This window comes from Cyrtonyx montezumae, unplaced genomic scaffold (assembly GCF_038088225.1).
Source record: "Cyrtonyx montezumae isolate F1298 unplaced genomic scaffold, pur_monq_1.0 scaffold_6, whole genome shotgun sequence".
Lineage (NCBI taxonomy): Eukaryota > Metazoa > Chordata > Aves > Galliformes > Odontophoridae > Cyrtonyx > Cyrtonyx montezumae.
The window spans coordinates 11467067-11489181 of NW_027072067.1; the positions used below are offsets into that span (position 1 = coordinate 11467067).

The 22115-nt window shown below is 37.7% G+C and overlaps 1 protein-coding gene across 1 annotated transcript in view; it reads right to left on the reverse strand.

Moving 5' to 3' along the window:
* CFAP20DC (CFAP20 domain containing) overlaps window positions 1-22115 on the reverse strand; it is a 60491-nt gene that overhangs the window by 6188 nt on the left and 32188 nt on the right. The window contains exons 13-15 of the mRNA XM_065749885.1: window positions 19557-19973; window positions 14781-14984; window positions 9731-9792 (exon numbers count right to left, since the gene is read on the reverse strand). Of these exons, the coding sequence (XP_065605957.1) occupies window positions 9731-9792; window positions 14781-14984; window positions 19557-19973 (683 nt within the window). The remainder of the gene's footprint in view (window positions 1-9730; window positions 9793-14780; window positions 14985-19556; window positions 19974-22115) is intronic.

Consider the following 22115-nt stretch of genomic DNA (forward strand, 5'->3'; position numbering starts at 1 on the left):
ATTGGCCAGCATCTTTAATGCTGGCACTGAGAGTCTGAATTATTCTCGAAGCTATTCTCCACACCGAAATACAGTAAAACATGCGATACAATCTTGCCATGTCATAGGCTTTTCTTAATAAAAGAAAACACAACACAACAAAAGAAATCTTTCAGAAAACAAATGCCATATATTCAGAGATCACGTGATAGCTGAACTGAGATAAAAACAGGAGTAATCTTTGGGACTTATCAACAATTTTTTCAGTTTTATGACAGAAGATTTGCAGGAAGTGGTAAAATGTGTTGAGAAAATTAGCAATGCTTTTTTAAGCAGCACTTGAACAAAGACTTAATCAGAGACAATCCCATGTTAAAATTTGTCCATGAGCAGTAATACCATCAACAGAAGAATGAATAATCAGAGGCTTTGATTTCAATCTTGATGAACACCGCTGATACTCTTATTTTGTTACAGATTACTTCTGAGGCTGTCCTGCTGGCTGGACTGAAAAAATGGCAAGCTTCATAATAAAAAGATATCAAACATTCTTGTGAATGGAGATAGTGTACTTCATCACTTTTCTTTTGGATAAGATTTAATTTGTACTACTTTAATCAATGGGATCATTTAATTCACATTATTAACAAAATTAAAATGCTTTGAAGTTTTAGTACAACAGCTTTGTCTGATGGTCTATAAAGGAATTAAAAGGAATATTCAAAATGTTAGGTCAACCTAGCAGTGTACTTAAGAAATGCAAGGCAAGTGCTGCACTGCATCAAACCAGGAACTGAAAAAGTGACATCAGTTTTGTATCAGGAACAAAACATGACGTGCACAGGTTATTAAGCACCTGAAGAGTACAATCAATAAAGAACACAAAAGATGATATTTAGCTGCATGAAGTTCTTAGTAAATTTTTATGAATACTAGAAGACAACTGGCTCATGCCTGAGTGGTAACAAGAGGAGCACATTTGTTGAATTATTTTTGACAGTGAATAATTTGATGAACTCTGTGGAGGATCAGAGAATGCTCACATATGAATCAAGACCACAAAAACATTTTCAGGGAAAAAAGACCAATTCTTGTCAGTTTTTGCTACCGTCAACTAAAACCTTACCACACACTTCTGTTGTACTAATAATATTTAATACTGCTGAAACCAATTCTACTGCACATGCTCCAAGTAAATACCTTACTGTGAGCACGTGAATGCAAAGCATGAGCTCCTATAGAAAAAGTGGTTTGGCGTAGCTTAGATATTTGTTATGGGTAAGATGAAGAACTATTTTTCCTCACTTTATTTGGATTTTTAATGATATTTACTTTGTAGAGGTTGATAGAGATCAACTTAATACTCAAATAAGTGAATACAGTCACCTAGCTTTGTGGTATAGCCCCCCCCCCCCCCCCCCCCCCCATTCCCTGCTAGATCTTTTTTTGGAGACTCCATTACTTTTAGGCTCCTATAGATTATCAGATATGAATTTTCAATTATGTACATACCTGCTGAACTTCAAGGTTATATGGAACTTCATTAACTTACATCAGATTGCCTATAAACACTTATTTGGGTTCTGCTTTATAATATATTATGTATGCACGTGTAATGAGATTTTTTTTTAACAGAAACATTTCCGTAGAAAGAAAGCCTTCAATATTAGCTTCAGTAGTGCAGCAAGGACTTCTGAAGGCTATTAACATTCAGATGTATTTTGTTAGGTACAAAATAAAATCTCATTATTTGAAAAAAAAAAGAAATCAAATTTCAGGTGCAAGCAGTATATGTCTGTAACAATTGTGAAGCCAACTGAGCCTTAAATGGTCCATTTTTGCATCAAAAAGGCTTTAAACAATTTCAGTTGTGAACATTCTTACAAATTCTCACAAAATATGCCCTAAATCAAGAAACATTCAATATTAATTTTTAAATCAGTAACTTTTCATTGCTACACAGCTTCAGATGGGAAGAACTGAGTGAGAATAATGCAGAACTAAGCGAGGATACAGAAGGAGATATACCACTGAAGGAATAGGGAGTATATTTATATACACAAATCAAAGATTTTTGAGTGAACACTGTAATAAAAATCTTGAGAAATAACATAAATATGCATGTCTGTATGGCTCTGCATGAACTGAAAACTGTATTTTAAGAAGAAATATCACAGGGATTTAAGGTTAATCTGGCAACATGTTGATGATTCAAAAAATGCAAGACATGAGCTACATTGTATTATTCTCCTGGAGTGTTATTGTAGTCTCAAAATATCATTAAATCAGCACAAACCAACACTTATCATTTCCTGCACATTTTTCACAGTGAGCTACACTCTGACTATGAGTAATCTGTTAATCTGTTCTTTGCCTCACAATCCGTCAAAGTGACAGACTCATTCCATCCCTAATACATAATATCTTCATTTACTGTATGCTTTACTGGAACTTTCTTTTTTTGCTACCACTACGATTTAGAAAATCGTGAGTGTATTTACAAAATGACTTTTTCCTTTCTCCAGATCACTTCAGCAAGTCCAGCCTGCAAACACCATACTGTTAATGGAGGCAAAGAGATTTTTTTTCATAACAAGTTGCAAAATTATTTGATTTCCAATGAACTAGTAACTAAAAAGAAACCATAAACAGCACAAAAGTAACCATGCATCAAAGACCTGAATCTGTCCTCTTAAAGCCTTACATTAGAATATGTGTTTGCGTATTGGTGCTAGATTGGATTCAGGGTGATAAAGCAAATGTGAATTCTACTTATTGGACAAGATATTTGGGTGCCATAAGGTGCAGTTACTTGTGTGGAAATTATGACCAGGCTGACTGGTATCAGTACGTAAACGTCACTAAAAGAGAAAACCAGTTTTACCATCTCACTTAAGTAAAGCCCTTCACTCTTTGCTGGTTTTGATTCACTTATTGGAAGACCAACAAGTAAAGAATCTGCAAAGTTGTTCTAAAATTCCAGTATGTTAATGTATTCTTAAACAAGTGAATTCTGATCATGTAAGTCAGACATTCACTGGACAGCGAATCAACTAGATTTCCACACTTAATTAAGTATCTGTTAGGAAGGGTTTGCTTCTTTTTTTTTTTCATGTATTTTTAGCAATTAAATAACCGTACATTTAAAAAATTATATTTTACCATTTCACCATTCAAGAAACACCTGAATCTCATACCCAATGAGTCTTGTCACAATTAAAGTAATTCTTTTTCTCCACAGTCAGACATTAACAGCACTTTACTGTGCTGCCCATCCTGAATGTAGGCTGCATCCCATTTAACTTTTAATGGATGACACACAGCCAGAGGGCTTTTAAAGATCAATGGGGAGAACATGACTCAACAGAACACTAACTTTAATATTATCAAACTTGTTAAAGGTGATGCAGCTGAATGTTCCTAGCCTGTGAAAATTGCCTTTCTTTTTCAAGAAAGTGAAAAAAAAAATAAATGCTAGGGAACTCTGACCTTCTAGTGTATTAATACAGTGAATGGTACAGCATGAAGCTGGAAACTTAATCATTACCAACAAAGTGAGAAGTATGCTACCTTGCTCTAATTTTTCAAAAACATCATGTTTTGTCACCGACAGCAAAATCACAGAAAGGAATCAAATGCCACACTCTGTATGATGGATCAAAGCAATTACACAAATGGTGGTGGGACGGCGGGGAAAGGAGGTGGTGGGCACTTGTGCCCTAGGAAACCCAGGCAGTTTGGCAGTTTTACTTTGTGAGAAAAAAATAAAGATCTCTTTCAGACATCCTGCCAGGAACAAGGGATGGCTCGTAGGTACGTGAACAGCCAGCATGTGCTGCATCCTGGGAAAGCCTGGAGCAGTTGGCTCACAGGCCACAAAAAGTTCAGCAATGCGGTATTCCAATCAGTAGTGCCACACAAACATGGGCTGCTGCAGAAACGAACCAGCTGATTTGCTTTCTATGGGCAGCAATAAATAGAAGGTCTTTTGTCTCACCTTAAGTAGGCACTGACACTTTATTCAGGGAAGAGTGACAATGAAATGTGCCTAGCAAAAAATGCTGTCATATATACCAGTTCTCTTAAAAGCCTCACTCAGCCAAGCATCATGGAGATGCAAAGGACAGCATCCTAAGCAAATACATTTGGGACTGAGTGCTGTTTGCAGCACCCCACTATTCTGTGCTGACATTTTGAAACTCCTGCCCTGTGTCAGTGTTCTCAAGCCATTCCTCAACTTTGAGTACTTATTAACTTCTCTCCCATTGCAAGAATGGGAATACAGCTAGAAATTAAAAAGAAAATAACAATAAGCAACAGTGACAACAACAAGGAAACTTGTACAGGAGACACTGGAGGCACTGAAATACACCTTTTTAATGCTATTTTTGCTGCTGCCCATTAACGTGGATGAAGACCCCAGGAGGCAAGAACAAAGACTAATGCAGGGTACACAGCTCTGGATTTTCCCATGTTTTATTCTAGGCATAGAGCACACGGTTAGGAGCATTTTCCATGTTTTATATTTTACTCTTTCAGTCCTCCATACGTATGCTGCCACGACTTCATGTTCTCAGATTCCCATACAAGAGGAAGTCATTTCTGGATTACTTTAACAAGCTTTTGCATGTTAGCCACTTGGTTCTCGACAATCTTTCTGCAGTGATTAAAAAATTTAACCTTTCCAATTAGATGTTTCCTGTGCCATTTGCTTCTATTGTCATGTTCTTTTTCATGCATATTATAGCCTGACAAATGCAGCAGAACTTTGCTAATTCAGATTAACGATGGGGAGATCTATTGCAAATTACTCTATTTTGTGGATGAGTAAAGTAACTGAACAAGTACAATGAAAAAGCAAAGTACATTTTGTGATACATTGTTCTTGTTCACTTATTTTGACAACTGTTGTGTAATTTCCTAATACTTCCTAATGTAATAATTTCTGTTTTGCAGAAATAATGGAGTTGTCTGACTTTAATCTTCTAATGAATCAAAAAAATAAATATGCTTCTTTGTTTGTAAAACTCATTCTTTAAATTCCCTTCTCAACCCTAAGCTATTAGACTATTTATGCCCTTGCCTGGAAATACGGGAGACAAATATGTTTTGCAACCGAATTTTACAGCATCCATGGTAGAGAAGTTCTGGTGTAGCACAAATAAATGTTATAACCGTAATCCTTCTGCTGCTGCATCACTTTATAGGTGAGCTTAATCTTAACTGAATTTGAGTGGTGCTATACATACATCAGCTACTGGCATATTTAATTTTCTTTTGGGGCAGATGAGAATACACAGATGGCAGCCTAAAAACCGAGCATATCTTTAGTGTTTGCACATGAGTGTTTGCAAAGTTTGTGGATTATATTGTGTGCAAATTTTACATGTGGTGATCATGGCAATATTTATGGCAGAAATAGGTTATGAAAAAGGCTGGCACCAGAAACTTTAAAAGAAAATGGGAAAAATAATTTACTTTCTAAAATTAATAGGGAGCAGTCGTAAAAGACAACTACTGCTTGTTCAGTTTTTGCTATACAAATATGAATTACTTCCATTGGAGAGATACCTTTACCAAAAAATGACAAGAAAATGTTATTGTTTTACTTTTTTCTCTTGGGTTGCATTAGAAGGAAGAATGATGACAGACCAATCATTCTAATGGAATGCATGCAGGTTACAATGATGCTTTAGTCAGCCTGCACCATGCTGATGTGAGGTGATGTCAATGACTATTTATCATCTGCCAATGACTGTAGGCCCTATCAGCCTGTTACAGAGACAAGGAACTTCCTATCACATCCACAAGTAGCAAAGCTTCAAGGATTTAAACTACAGCACCGTGTCACTGTTCACAGATAGCACATAAGTCTGGACAAAACGCCACCCTGAACTGCATCATCTATTTCCCATAAACACTTAATAATTTCATTGGATTTCCTTAACATTTTGTGAACCTGGTGTGTTCCTTGGTTTTAAGATGATTCTTAAACCATGATGGAATCTAATGTAAACACGAACATTTCACAGAAGCAGCAGCTGACTTTCAGGTCCTGAATCCTGTCACTTCAGGGCATCAGTAATGCTCACTTCTCATAGCAAAACTTATGAGATAGTAACCAAGATGGATACAGCTCAGAGCATCATGGACAAGAGCAGGACACTGGAAAGAGTAGATGGGAATCTGGCAAAGTGGCATCACATAACTTCTTCAGTCTCCTGCTGGGTGAAGCCCACAGCCTTAGAGAATACTCCAAAAGATCATTTTCATTGACTGAGATACTAATGTACTTCTGCAGACTGCAGTCCCCTAGGAAAAGCTGTCAGCCACGCTTATATATGATAGTTCTGGGAGGTTGTTGATGTTAAGATATTAATCTATGAAACCTACCAGCGACTAAATAAAAAAATAATAATTTGTGACTGAAACACAGCTTGATCACTCATTCTTTAGTTGGAGACTACTGATAACTAAGCTTTCTCATAAAATGAAGCCTGTGTTGTACGTGCTGATTTCATATTCTTGGCCATACTCCAAATCAGGCGGATATTCACTATCATCTAATCTTTGTGTCCACAATTCACATCTTTTAAATGTATAGAACTAAATGTCTGAGTAAAACCTAAATGAAAAATCGCCTGTGTACCTTTTATATAACATTACCAAAGTAAAACATACTTCCTTAGAAGATACCTAACGATGTGCTGAAATATTTATGTCCTGCCCTAGCATGGTTTCTGTGAACAGCTGTTTGAACTTCAGAAGAGCAAATTTAATTTGGTAGATTGGGAAGAGCTGAGCAGGATGCCAGCTGAGGAGCTGGTGAGGCAGTGCTTATAAAGACAGATTTCAACTTAAAAAAATATCTCTCAAAGATGGAAAATCAGCTTTTATCAGAAATAAATTTTCTGAAGAGCATCTGCAGTTCAGGAACTCTATTCACACAATTAGGCTAAATATCTTCTTTACAGAACAGTTCTTCATTTTGCAGTTCTGTATTGCAGCAATTCCTCTGCAGTACTAAACTTTGTTTCTGCATTTCCTTTAACACAACTTCCAAATCTTCTACAACATGCAAATATTTTGGAGGACAATGCTGCTGACATGCTTACTAAGTACGCACAGCAGTTTCCAGCTCCTGCTCTGGTGGGAGAAGTAACAGCCAATTAGTTTCCTATCTGGGGGGGAAAAGAAGCAGTTATGAAGTTGAGCTCGGACCATACAGCCATTCAGCCTGAGGCACTGCAGAGCTAAGCTCTGAGACACCACACACCTTGCTCATCTGGCTCTGTAGCCTCTGCAGTCAGTCTGCCTTCTTTCATTCACTGGTTCTGAGCCTTGCAAAGCAGCATGATGTGGACATGATTTGCACTGCAGCAGCAATATTCTTGGCAGACTTATGACCTTTACTCAGTGGATCCAATGGAAAATAAGTCTAGCCAGGTCTTTTTATTGACTGTATTTCCATTATCTTCACAGGTGCTTTCTTTCCTGGCTTATCTTCTAATGGACAGAAACTGCACTTACTGGACAATAGCTGCTACATTGCTCTCTCCATTTCCCAGAAAATACCACTGATACACCTTTTAAAGTTACTTTACCCCTGTCACATTCTCTATCATTCTTTACAACAGTTTGTTATTTCAGTAAGTGCATAATGTAAATCTCTTCGTACCATGGTATTTTCACCCCCTGATCTACATAGGATCCATCAGTTTTTCAGATGTTCTCCTGTTTGTTTTCATAACTATCATAGGCTTACAAAGATGGAGGTATTTTCCACTTGCCTTTATGTTATTTGTTAAAATAGGCTTTAAAAAAATCTAATTACTAAGTTACAAAATTGCCATTAATTTTCTCTCTCTCATACACACACTCAATGGAAAACAAGACCAAGTGTTCTGTTATAAATGAAAGTTAACAATGCGAATCACGATATCCCTTGCACATCTCCAGTTTTTACACCATGATGCAAACTGACCTCATAATTTTGTCATCTTCTCTATTTACAGCCCAGTAATACTTTCCTGGCAGTTCACAAGGGCTACTGAATTTATGGGGCACTTCCAAGTATTCAGGTATTTTACGAATACTTTGCCTGCATTTCTCGAAAATGACTTCTACAGAAATTTGTCTACTGTGTGTACTGGATTAAAATAGCATAAGAACAAAGTTGTAATTTATACTGTTTCGTTTTAGATTTTATTATATGGAAATAGAGGTTTTCATTGGTGATCGCATAAACTTGATACGCTGAAATGCTTTATTTTTACAGATAATGGTGCTTCCTCTCTTTTTCAGTATATAAAATGTACTGAGTACCAAATTGCTTTATCACGCGAATAAAAATAATAAAATCTGACTCAAACAGCCTACTGGCAGAAAGTAGAAAAACAACGCAGCTTGCACTGAAATGTAGATTACTCTTATCTATGGGCTGTAGTCAAGTGTCTCCATCTACTTTGTCCAGTGTAACAATTAGCAAGGATAGAGGTAGCTCCTTTGGTAAGCAGCAAGGAAGGTGGACAGATTTTCCTGAACAATACTGGCACTTAGGTTTACATATGAAATGGACAGGAATCTGGGGTTGTACTTTAACTCCAGTAATATACTGCGTGCACTAAGAAACATATGGCTGTATGTTGCAGTAAGTGATGCATCTGGATAACTCGCACAGCAAGTTTTGCAGCGTTCACTCCATAAAATCTAACAAGAAGATAATAAAAATGTAGATGGCAAGTAAAACAAGTGACTGAAAACATCTGTGTGAGGAGAAAGGCATATTATGCTGCACAATTGACTAGCAGTGCACTGTCATAAAATTTCACACTGCTGGTATCCTAAAAAGAAATCAAGCAAACTATCTTGCAGTCATATCCGAAATACCCTCTCCTCATATCCATCCCAGTATACATGCACTGTCCAGCTAAAACTTGGACATGCAAAATCTGTTTTAATCACGCCAACGGGAAGGGAAGCAGGACTGCTTTAAAAATTAAGTTTGTCTCCTTTTGGGCTGTTCAAGAACTGGCAAAGTGATGCCAGGTTTTCACAGGTGCAAGGCAGTTCTGAAACAGGACCATTCATTCTGGTTGTCTGAACATTCATTGCTTCTCTTTAGCCACCATCTCCCCTTGTCTTCAAATCCCCATCTAATCTTACATTACAGTCATTGGGCTTTTGGTGCTGACTCCAAACAGAACAGATAAGGCTAAAAACTTGACATCCAAAATACACTGTAGACAGGACTGGTTTGAACTATCCCACAGTGTTATAACGCAGCACCTTGTCCTGGCTGGGTTATCTATTGAAAGTCCTTTCTACGTAAGTGACATTAAAACCTTTTCTAACAAATGGATTCCCTGACACCTGGAGTCACAGGTACAATTTTACTTCTGAGCCTACAAAGCAGAGACAGGGAGAGAGAGAGAAAGAAACAGGTGAGAGTGTCTGAATGTCAGACGAAGAAGAGTTGCTGAATCATGCATCAAAGCACGTGTAGGAGCAAGGGCTGTGCTGGTTCCTTTAAATACACAGGGTACATCTGAACCATGCTGAATCCAGCCCGACATTCTGGGACAATGCAGATTTACTGCAGTCTGTAGACAATGACTAAAAAGAGCAATAGTGAAGCTCTTTGAGATGAGGCTGCAACTGAAAGGAGATTTAAGATTAAATCAAAGAACGTCACATTTAGTATTCAGAACACTCTGATTTCTCTCTGCCTGGGCTATAAATGGAATCTTACCGTGGGTTGGAACGTGAAAGTGGGCTCATTTCTTTCTGATAGTGATGCTGCTGACTGACGGGCTATGGAAAACATAAAATAACAGTGAGAAAATAACTTTGCAAATATTCTTTCAGAATGTTCAAAAGTACATAAGAGACCCTTTATGAGGATACACTTTTGCAGCTTCTGATATGGGAATTTTATGGTCTTTCATCTTATCTGTGTGAAATTTAAAAGGGATATTCAGATCCTAACTGTGCAAAGGTATAACTTAACAGATGATTCTTATCGGGGTGGAAATACATATGAATGAAGGACTTGACCATGCAGTCACTTGTCTGCTGATGTGAGTGTGGGGCCACAGACAAAGGTGATGATCGTTTCTGATAAAAAAAAACTTCAAATATTACCCAATGATTGTAGTAATGTGCCCCCAAAATTTTATATTAAATGACTTCTTGTTTCTGTCATTAAAACACCTATTTGCCAGAACCACTGATATTCATAAACTAACATAAAAATTCAGAAATACACTTTATCTCAAAATATATGTAATGTTTGCAGAGAGGACCCCATCACAACATCCAATGCATCACGAGCAGCTCTAAACAAATCACTGAAGCAAATGCAGAAACAAGTGAAAATACAAGCATGCACTAAAATGCGTGTACAAATCAGTGCACGTGATGCTAAGGACTGTGTATTATGAAAGGAGCTGCATATTTATAGAAATTAATTAAAAAGAGTTTGTTCTTGTCGTTTGAGAAAGTGGGGAGAAACAGTGTGCATGGGATGAATGACATTCTAATTACTGCCAAATAGAAGTCACTGCCTGGTCATGGATGGTGCAATTCCCAAGTGATGGCTAGTAAAAGACAGTGGATGAGACAGAAGGTGAATTAGTCAGTCTATGAACCAAAATATCTGTCTAAATAATTTTTAGTCTCATTTCATAGTAAAGAATAGTCTGCCTCAGTTTTGCAATTTGACTTGATGTGAATAGATCCCTCCAGGGGCTGTCAAACTGAGCTCTCAGCTGGAATAATTCTGGGTTTAAATATCACTCCTCCTGTCTGTCAGACTTCAGTTCTGTCAGACCATTTCTGTGTTAAGTGTTTTCTTTTCTGAATTGTCACAACGGAGGGCAGAAGAGCTTCCCAAAATTAGACAGGAATCCTGAAATTTTAAATGTTTTCTAGTTCAAAACCTATTTGATTGAATTTATGTTTAGGCAGTTGCTTGAGAAACAAGTAATCTTAGTGTTCTGTGTGTCCATACTTGAAAGTCACATCTAAGTGGTGAGCATATTCTGGAGCCTAATAACAGAGCATTACACTGCTGTGAGGTTTTAGGGTTCATCAATTGGCAATCTAAGGGAATCTTCATAGATTGGAGCAGACTGCCCAGGGAGTGGTGGAGTCACTGTCCCTGGAGGTATTTCAGAACCATGGGGATGTGGCACTGAGCACGTGGGCTGCAGTATGGTGGGGATGGGCTGATGGTGGACTTGACAATCTTCATGGTCTTTTCTAACCTTAAGGACCCTGTGATCCTGCAATTCATTTTCCTTTTCATTTCTGGTTGAGAATAAGGGAGCACAGGCAAGAAGGTATTCTAAACTCTCTTACAGGCAATCTTGCTCCAGAATTCTTGTTTTGTCTCTAAAGTAATGTCTGACGTCTGGAAACAGCAACCCAATCTCCCTGACAGGGCAAGAAGATCTCACTGGATCTCCAGAACAGAGGAAGGCATTAATGCAGAGTTATTTCTTATGCTTTCCAACAATTCTTGGATAACATGTGTACATAGAAATCTCACATTATACTCTGCAGTACATAGTACACCTTGCACGTTGTTGCAAAGCTAATGTTGAACTTCATATATCTGGAAATTTAAGGAAGCATTCACTCAAATATCATCTGTCAGAATTTTTAGTTCTACGTATATTTATCATTACTTTGGAGTTCCTTCCTGTGCCCCATGCACTTCTTGCAAGGATTTGCAGTTCTCCTTTGAAGTAAAATTCATTAAAAAAAACAACAACAAAAAAAGCTGTTTATATTTATAGCTGATAGCAATGCTGGGTAATGTGTAATATTCAAAGCTATTTTATTTCTTTTTGGCTGTCATGGTTTACAGCAGCTGCTAAACAACTCGCATTTCAACAATTTCTCCTGACAGCATATACTCTGTTCTTGCTAAGCTATCATAGGTTGTAAAATACAGTTTTAGTATATCAGTCTTAGAGTTTTTTAAGGACATCTGTTCTAACTGCAGCTTGGCAATATGATGGATCTATGTGCCTTTACTTCAGAAGAGTTGCTGATATTCATTAGTCAGTAATAAGTGAAAATTTTCAGTGAATCTGGAAATCACACTAATAGAGGCAAGTGATAGAAAAAATAAACTCACTAAAAGTGTGCTTTATTAATAAAATATTACTCTGTTGTGTATGTTCACTGTTTAACATGATTATATACTGCGCTGCCTCACAAAACATCGTATGTATTTCAAAATGAAAAATACACAGAAATCTGCCTTCTGGTGGTGCTGTTGCCACAGATTCAAACAAGATACAAAAAGCTTATATAAGATGAATGAAAATTTAGAATAAAAAATACTTTTTATGATTATGTTGGAAGACCACAAGGCAAAGTGATAGATAATACTGATGTAAATAATCTGAATGATACTACCTGGAAACACACGAAAGGTCAATCATTACAAGAATTTCAAACTGTCCCTAATTTCTCAGGCTATGAAATGAGGATTAGCTCTCTTTCTTTCCTAAAGTCATCTGACAAAGCAACGGTAGATGGCTGCAGACACAGACAAAGATTTCTGCAGTTTGTGTGTCAGGCTTTGGAGGGGTTGATCATTTGCAAATTCTCTCGACCCAGCCTGAATGATGATAGCAGTAATGATGAGGGGATGTAAAAACAGAAGACTGAAATCCAGCAGGAACAATGTTCAAACATGGTTCATACCCTCTAAGTGCTCTAGATAGTATTTCTATCTCTCAGTTATTCAGCCTGTTTTTTGCACAGAATAACACATTTATGGCACGTGTGGTGCTAAGTGTGGGGATTCACTGAAAGCAGCCATATGAAATGAGCTGACATTTGTAGATTTGTAAGCCAACAGAACACCACAGCTAAGCTAAATTACAGTTTTAATGATTAACCTATTATATCTAAACACTTGTTAAAACTGATGTTATTAGTCTGAATGCATACAGAAACTATCAAGGCCACGAGATCAAAGAGCTCTCTTGGCAATCACCTTGTGCTTCACTAAGCACTGGAGCAGAACCTTTCCTTTTAAAAAATCCTTCAGAATCACAAAATATCCCAGGTTGGAAGGGACCCATAAGGACCATCAATTGCTCCTTGCAGGACCACCCCAAGATCAGGCCATATGACTGAGAGTGTTGTTCAGACTACAGTGCTCTATTTAGGCCCTGTAGGTCCCAATAATTTGCAGCTAACATTTCAGAGCATTTACTCTACAAGAATTTATACTGGGGCACGCAGCAGAGCTTGCTCTCCTAACACTGGAGCTGCCTCTGAGAGCTGTGGGCTTTACTTCAGATACGTTAATAATTTATTATTGTTTTACCTGTAATAAAGTAAGAGCTATGTTGCTGTGATATAAATGGAGTATGAGGCTATCTGTTTTACAGCAGCTCCTGCAAATACCTTTATACAGTTGTTGGAATGCTATTCTGTGATTTCATACACTGGATACTCTTCAGTGGACTGTAACAAATACTCCTCTCCTTATAACAGCGCTCTGTCACACAGTGAGGCTGTGAGATTTTGTAGCACTTTGGGCCAGGACAAGTAATGATACAAGGTGTAAAATACAGAAGAATCACACACTAAGTGCTCAGAAGGACTGCAGCTTTTTGACACTACTCTCCTGTTTCAGTCCTTTAAGCAGCTAGCTCTTCAGTAATGGGACTTTATCATTGTAAGAAGCAATTATTCTCCATTACTCATACTAGAATGCAATTGCTGGCTGGTATATATGGGTTTCATTCACTCTGAAGATATTTTTAAGTACTATATCACACATCTGCAGGTTGTCAGCTGCTATTGACAAGCTGTACAGCCTGTGATTATCCAGGATTCTAAGAAAGAATATATACGGGGGCTGCTCTGAAAGTAATGCCTCCTATTTTGTTCTGTTGGCCCACAACATCAGAGGCAGATGTTGGTGGCATGGCAGCAGAGGCTGAACCTTGCCACCAATATTCTCTTACATTTTGTTGCTGTGACATGGCAGCAGAAGGGCAGGCTCTTGTTCATAGCTGGTAAAAACACATAGATAACGGTGGTGACTATGCTGAGAAACAGTGTTTCATAGCTGAGATTTTGCATGGGAATTGCTAGGTCACAGCCTGAACCACTGATTGAGCACCAGGTGAGAAGACATGGCTAATCCAGGGACCACAGGTGCAACCAATGTCCCTGAGCAACTGGAAGGGGTGGATCCACGGTCCACCCTCATTTAAGGGTTAGCAGTGGAGGAAGGAGTGTTTTTTCCTTTGGAGATTGTGTTCTTGAGTCTTTACCTGCCTTTGGGAAGGGTGAGCTGCTTTTTCCTGTATTGCTCTCTAAACTAAATCCTGATTGATACCTTAATGAGTGTGTTCCTTAATGAGTCTTTACCTGCCTTTGGGAAGGGTGAGCTGCTTTTTCCTGTATTGCTCTCTAAACTAAATCCTGATTGATACCTTAATGAGTGTGTTCCTATCCCGTAGAAGGAACTATAACACCTTCCATTGGTACATGGGTTTGGATCTATCAAATAGTGTTATTGTGCTCTGTGCTTCTCATACAGCTTCCAAGGAAATAAATAGGAGGTATTTTTTTTCCATAGTGGTAGCATAGAAGCTGCTGTGAGTGTATGTTTTGGTTGTGTATTTTACTTAATGAGTTCTAAAAACTGGTAATGGTACATCAAATTTTGGCTGCTCAAAGAAATATTAGTATTCAAGTACCACTGAAATACAAAAAAAAAAAAAATCAGAATTTTATGGGAAATATTGTAGGTTTAGACTTACTGGGGGCAAGCAAGAATTCCAGGTTGTTGTATCATCACTGCTTGTACTTATGCTGACATTGCAGTTGTCTATCTGTGATGCACTCAACCCATGTGAGATCCCTATATCCTTCAATTCTTCATTTTGTTGCCTCTTCATGCTGGCCAGCATCTGCAGTTCTGATGTACTCAGTCTGCTTGACTGGTAGCTCTTCCAGTTGTAATCCTATGAAATTAAATAGGGAAGTCAATAATGTGTACAGGGTCATGGTCCAGAATGTATGAATGCAACAGATGCATTTGGGGATCTTAAATAAGCTGCAATGTTGGAAAAAAAACAATGTGTTTACTAGAAAAGATTAGTTAGTGCATTTCTGCTTAGCTATGAAGAACAAATGTTACAGGAAGGAGAGCATAGCACTGTTACGGACTGCACATTGGGTTCAATTTGGTGATGTTGCTGTTGCACTGTAATGAAAACATTATTAATATTACTATTGTTATAATTTGAGTAAGCTTCTAAAAGTTTAGAAAACCATCAGCTAAAATTGGTTAAACATTTAGGGCAGATCTTGAAATAAATGTAATCATACAGTTATCATAGTACCATAAACACTATCAATGTAACATCTAGTTAGTTATTTGTGAAGCACAGCATAAGATTTATCTGGAAAACCACATGTCAGCACTAAATTTTAAAGCCTACTTTAGCAATTTGCTAGTGTATCAAAAGTAAAATAAATGCCACTATTGTCATTGTCTCTTATGCTCAGTGGTTGAATTGTGCAGTGCATGAGCTACCATGGTTAGCACAGCTGTTACCCCATTTTTTACCTCGTGTTTTTGGGCTCCAAGCTGAATTCCTGAGTTGTGTGATTATTACTACCACCTTTAAATCCAAATTAATGCCTGACATTTTCTCCAGACCTTACTACATGTAAGTTAACAATTCAGCTACTATTACTTATTTGTTCATTATGCATTGAGCTTGCATGTTTTATGTGGAAAGCCTTGGCACATGAGTATTCTACTAGATCTATGGCTGCTGAAATTGTCATTGATCTTTCTGAGGCTGTTGATTTCCTGTTAATTTTCCTATGTAGAAACCTTCTGTAATTCATTATTTGATTACTGTAAGAGATACTTTTCCTTATATTTCTTATCTCATATATGAATCTATTGGCATGCAGTCATTAAAACAACAGAATGAACTAGAACCATACAGAATAAATAAACTAACCTGGAAGAATATTTTTCTCATCCCCTTTCTAACAAAGGCAAAACATTCCCTGTCTGATATCTCATTGTAATGCCTATAAGAAAGATGCACAGATCTTTTAGATTTTTCTTTTTACAGAAGAACTCAAGATACTTGTTTGTCTTCTTGGTTTATTTCAAATGGTCAGTCTTTTCCTTTCTTGTAGTGGTCTCACTCTAGAAATATCGTGCTCAGAAAAAAGAAATATCATAATGGTTTTCTATCTATAACATCCCCTACAGCAAACTCCCTGTATTATGAAAAAACAGTTTGGGCTACATGTTCTGCAGCTCCAGGTGACTGCTACAGAAAAGCCTCTTCACACACTGTTCCTGATCTTAGCTGATTTTCAAAGAGAGAATTTGAAAATTGAATTTGAGATTAACTTTACTTTGAGAAGTAGGGGCTGATGGAAGTAGTTTTGTGATACTTGCAAACTTGCCTAAAATTAAAATTTTCTATTTCTAGTAATTAAAAGCTTATCTTGTCTTTTTGGCATATCTTCCCCTTATGATAAAAAAAGCATTTCTATTGGACTCAAATCTTTTGCTAGATTGACAAAACCTGTTGTTTGAATTGATATATAGTTTTTCATGTGTTATTTGAACCTATAAGAATGCAAATATGATTTATTCAGGATTGTTTAATGTGGTTACACACGTGGAAAGTTTAATTACCAGCTATCTGCGTGGTTGCAAAATTACCCAGAGGGCTGTACTTCTTTCTTAATTAAAAATATTTGAACTTAATAATAGAGAACTCTATTAAAACATGAATAAAACATTGCAAGCAACCAGGTCCTTAAAATGTAATAAGCAGTTAGCAAATTGATTGCTGTAAGAGTTGGTTAAGTATGTTTTACTTTACCAGTCCTCTGCATGAACAGATTAGAAGGGACTTCTATGTGAACTCTCCTCTAATACCCATTTGTACAAAACTTATCTTGTACATAATTCTTAAAACAAAGAACAGTGTTTCAAAATGGAAATAATTTCATGCCTACAGCCAACAAAATTCTCCAGTGCTGCCTCACTGTAGTTAGCAATATTATATTTTTATTGATGTCTTTGGCTTCTATCATTAATTTAATTCCCTTTCTAACTGATGAAAAATATTACCTCAGCAACTACGTCCTGTAGGACTAAGAGAATACTTTGTGCTTGGATGGCTTCTCTTCTCTGGAAGTTCACAACATTGCCTTAAGGTCTCAACAATACTTTAAATTTTCACCTATGTTACAGTACTTAATTCCCCTTTTCTCTCACATCTCTGTTCCCTTCACAAAGGGATCCCATCTCAACGCTCTTAATGGGAAAACATGTCCTGTTCTAACATGTTTCTTAGACAGTCATCTTTACCCTGATACACAGTTTGGGTTGCTCTTTTTGGGATGGGCTGCCTGGGGAATTGTGGAGTCACCTTCCCTGGAGCTTTTCAGGAGATACACCAATGGGTGTCGTGCTTTTCAGGAGATACACCAATGGGTGTCGCTAAGTGAGCATGGTGGTGATGGGTCAGCAGTTGGACTTGATGATCTCAGTGGTGTTCTTCAACCTCAGGGATTCTGTCATTTTTACCTTGTCTATTGCCCAGATTCCTCCATCCACAGTTAGCTAGTTTGTGGTGCTCAGAAGCCAAAGCAGCCAAAGAATTGTCAGAATCATCTTGCAAGGTGCTTTGACAATACTGTCAAAGCAATATTACTTCTGTCCCATGGAAATGGTCACTTCTGCTTCCCCTTTCATAGATGCCATGGTATCTGATAACCAAAATTAATTGCCTTGAGAAGTAACAGAACTCCATGGACTAATATCCCGATAGCAGGAGGACAGTAACCCACTTGACTGGAATGGTGACTGTGATATCCTAAAAGGCATCATGTGAACTGCAAAGACACCTCATACGATAATGATGGAAAATGCCCATTTCTGTCATGTGGATGAGGTGTTGTGTTGCAGGACATTACTGCAGTTATTTTTCTTGAAAGCACACTTAACAGTTTCATAGAGCTGTAAAATAGAGAGGCAGTTATTCTTTCGGAGTACAGCACTATGCAATACCTCATTAAAGAGTACTACCCAAATCAATTATGTTAATCATCAGTATTAGCTTGGGGAGAAATGGAAAAAAAATCAGAAAGAAGCAAGCCTGGGCCTAAATATGATGGGGCTTCCTGCTCTGCAGGAGAAACAATTGCAGGGGAATATTATATACACCCATAAAATAATAAGTGGCACAGGTAAGAAGAATAAAGAGAATGAGAACTTATTGTTTCTTAGAACAAACATAAGAATGAGAAAGCACCAAAAAGACAAAGCTGTATTCAAAACTGCAATAGTTATTTTGTCACCCAACTTAGCATTTTAATTCTGAATTCACTGTCACAAGACAAAGGCTGCATGGACACAAAAGGCAACTACATGTGCAGAGAAATTCCGTGCCCAGTGGTTTTTTTTTTTTTTGCCCCTAAGACAGTACTTCTCAGTCACCAAGTTGCTTAGCAATGGCTGGCTGGTAGGAAGCCTGCAGGGCATGCTGGAGAGGTACTGCTGGATGCTTCTCCCGTCCTTATGCTTTTCTGTGGCCACCTACAGCTGAGCGCTGCTGGACAGAAGATGCTGGCTGGGTCAGTCTTTGGTCTCATAAAGCTGATGTCCACAAAAAGAAGTATCTGAAGTTTGAGGAACAAATTTGGCCTGGTCCATTCTGAGACGCTGGGGAATACATCTACTAATGTCATAACACATTTAGAGAAGAGGTCACATGTTAAAAGGTACAGATCTGCAGAAAGTCTAAGCCCGACAGAATTCTATCTGAAAACATGGTAATTTTTTTCTGATGTCATTTAAGGAATGCACTTGATTCTTAATGCTTGAACTTCTCATTCAGAGCACAATTCAAAGCATGCCGTTTAGTATAAGCTGAGAAGACATGAGTTAAGCTATTAGGAAATATGTAAGAACATGATTAGATTCAGACAAATTTGTCCCTACAACTACTGTACGTTTCTGTAATGAGAATCCAGAAAAAAAAACCTGGGGATAAAGGAAGGCTTTGGTGAATGTAACAATTCCTTTGGTTGCATGGCTAATTTAGCCTATGACATGCTCATGGATAGCCCTCAAACACATAATTTATCTTTTTCTTCAGGGCCATCACAGACAATGAAATACCTAGAGTAATGTTCTTTCTATGGTCATTCATTATTATATCAGTAGAAAGCCTGTCTGCTTTCTGTTGCAGCCTTTGTACTCAGAAAGATTTCTATATTTCTAACACATCATTTCCAAAATGCAAGTTGTTCAATTACATCTATTGCTGTCTGTGAACCTCTGTGATTTCTGACAGAGCATCAATTTAAATGCAACAAAAAGTAGAAAACCGACTTTCAACAGACTGAGCTTGGTGAAGAATGTTACGATGAAGCCAGAATGTATCTGGCTGAAAGATATACTGTTTCTCATTTCAGGTGATTCATTATATCTAACACAGCTTCTCTAAACAATCAAATAACTTAATTTCAAAGTAAAAACCACTTACACCAGTCTGTGTTGTCAGACATGCATTTTCTCTTGAGGTCTTCTTGAGGGAGTTTTTGCTGACAGATGACTTTATATGACTAGAAACTCCCTCAGATTTTTCATCTTTTTCAGATGCATTTGGAATGACTTTAAAGAATTCAGTTTTACTTCCAGTTGGAGAAAGAGAAAGAGTTGGCTTTAAGGTTCTCTGATTGCTGACAGGTTCTGTCTTTCTCATAGTGGAACTCTGTGGTTTTGATATGACGGTTTCCTCGAGGTTTTGTTTGCTGTGTCCTAAGGGATTCTTCCAGTATTCATTTCTCCATGATATCCTCTTTAATGTGTTATCTTTAAGAACTGCTGAATCAGATGTTCCTTGCCTGCTGCAGCTAATCTCAAGGCTCTTGGTAGTCTGGATGAAGTCACTCTTGTCATCCTAAATTCAGGAAACAAAGGAAGAGTGATTTCCTCTCACCATCACATGATACTATTTGCATAATAGAGAGACCTTAAGATTTGAAAATGGCTCTTTAATTTCTACTGCTTACTTTCACATTTGAAAAGATTCTGGGAACCATGTGCTCTTGAGTACCCTGCAAGCACTTTTACATCTGAAGTAGTGACCCAAAAGAGAGAGGGAGAGGGAAATGGGATTGCACTTCTCCAAATGTTAGCCTGGGTTTATGGTTCTGGTAACCTCCTAAACCTACGTGTTACAGGACAATCATAATTCCAAAAACATTCTACAGTTGTACAACAAAGTGAGCAAAAAGTCCATAACAATGAAAACTTTCCACTGAATTATTGGTATTTCATATTTTCACACTGCATCCACAACTTAAAGCTAGAAGGAATCATTCTGGCTGAGGTCACTTTACTGATCTCTGGATGTAAGCCAACCATCACTGAAGAATTCTGGAGGTTAGTTTGTTAACATTATATTCACACTCTTAACATTGTCTTTGCAAAGCCTCCAATAGATCAGATGTGATGGAGGTCCTCTCATGCTACATCTCAACAACTAACAGCAAGTCCAGACATAAGGTAAATAACAAGGAGGTCTGCTGTTTGCCTCAATGTTCTTATTCTTGTGGAAGGATGAGGTCTTATCTTCACCTCTGTATCAGATGCTGCCAGTCCAGATGTAAGATACTGCAAGACTCAGTAGGACACTGAAATATCTCTAATTTGCCTTTCACAGCTACGGTCCAGTCCTACTGTGTGAGCCAAGGCTGCTACTGACTTCTGTGTGTCCAGGGTTGGGTTGCACAAAATGCACATTTGAACATTATTATTGGAAAAAGAATCTCACTTTTTAAATGTATGAAATACTACAAAAGAGTATGGTCTACAAACAGACCCCTAATGCAATGCATTTTAAAATACATCAAATAAGAAAATGCATATAATAGTGAGGAAGCATGGTGAGTTTCTTAAAATATCACTGTGGTTTGCAAAAAACAAAGGAGCAATGAATGTAGAGCATGTTACACTCTGAAGGTGTACCACTGTAACTATTCCTACAGCATCTACATTTGTTGTATGTTATTTGCAGGCGTAGCATGAAACGTTCAGATGGGTGAAATGTCATCACATTTACAAATGCTTTCTGTGTTGCTTTTGTTCATTCAGTTATTGTTGGCACTGAAATGATACGCATTCTGGAAGTTTGTGACAACAATTCTCCCCTATTCAGCAGTTTCCTTGAAAGATGCAACTGTTTCCCCTCCCTACTGTCACATGTTATCACCACATCTGTGCTGGAAGCCCTTATTAAGTTAGGCTAATTTGGGGTGGAAGAAACACTGCATTTTTTCACATTTTAGACAAAAATTGTTAACTTTGATTTATCTGAAATGTAATCCCCTCCCATCTTTCCACGTCTCTTTCAGACATACGTACTTAGGTTTTAGAATAATTTAAGTATTAAATCATGAAATGGTGCCAGAAACATCCATAAAGTTTGCTATATTATCTGCAGCAGAGATATGCATATAAGTATAGTGAAGATGAGAATGATTTCCCTGAGGAATCAGCACTTCCACTGATGTACTGTATCCCTAGAAAAAAACATGCAGATGGGCAGTTGGGCAATTGCTGGATACATAAAGCTGATGGCACTTGCTGGGATGTAATTTTAAGAAGATCATTCTAATCACTCTTGAGGGCCACCTACGAGGAGCAGATGGGATATAGGCCTTTTGTATGCTGAGCTTTAACACTGAGGTATCAGAGTGAAATTGCCTATCAGCTTTGGAAGAGTGTATTATCTTAGGATATTACTCTTTTAATTGTGTAAGGACAGAAAGTTTCTTTGCTGAAGGCTTCACTGTTGGCTCCGCAGCCAAAAGGGAGTTTGGCAGCAGTGGGCCTTGTGGCCACACCAGCCGCAGTCACCAGGAAGAGATCTGATCCTTTACTGATCGACTCTGATCACTGAATGATAGCATTTAACTATTTCAGTGACTCACTGATAAATGATTAAGGGAGTTTATAAATACTTGCTGTTACCAGCTTGCTCGCTGAAACATTCCCTTCCCAAAAGTGACATGACAGGGATAGCTCCCTACAGCTTTCA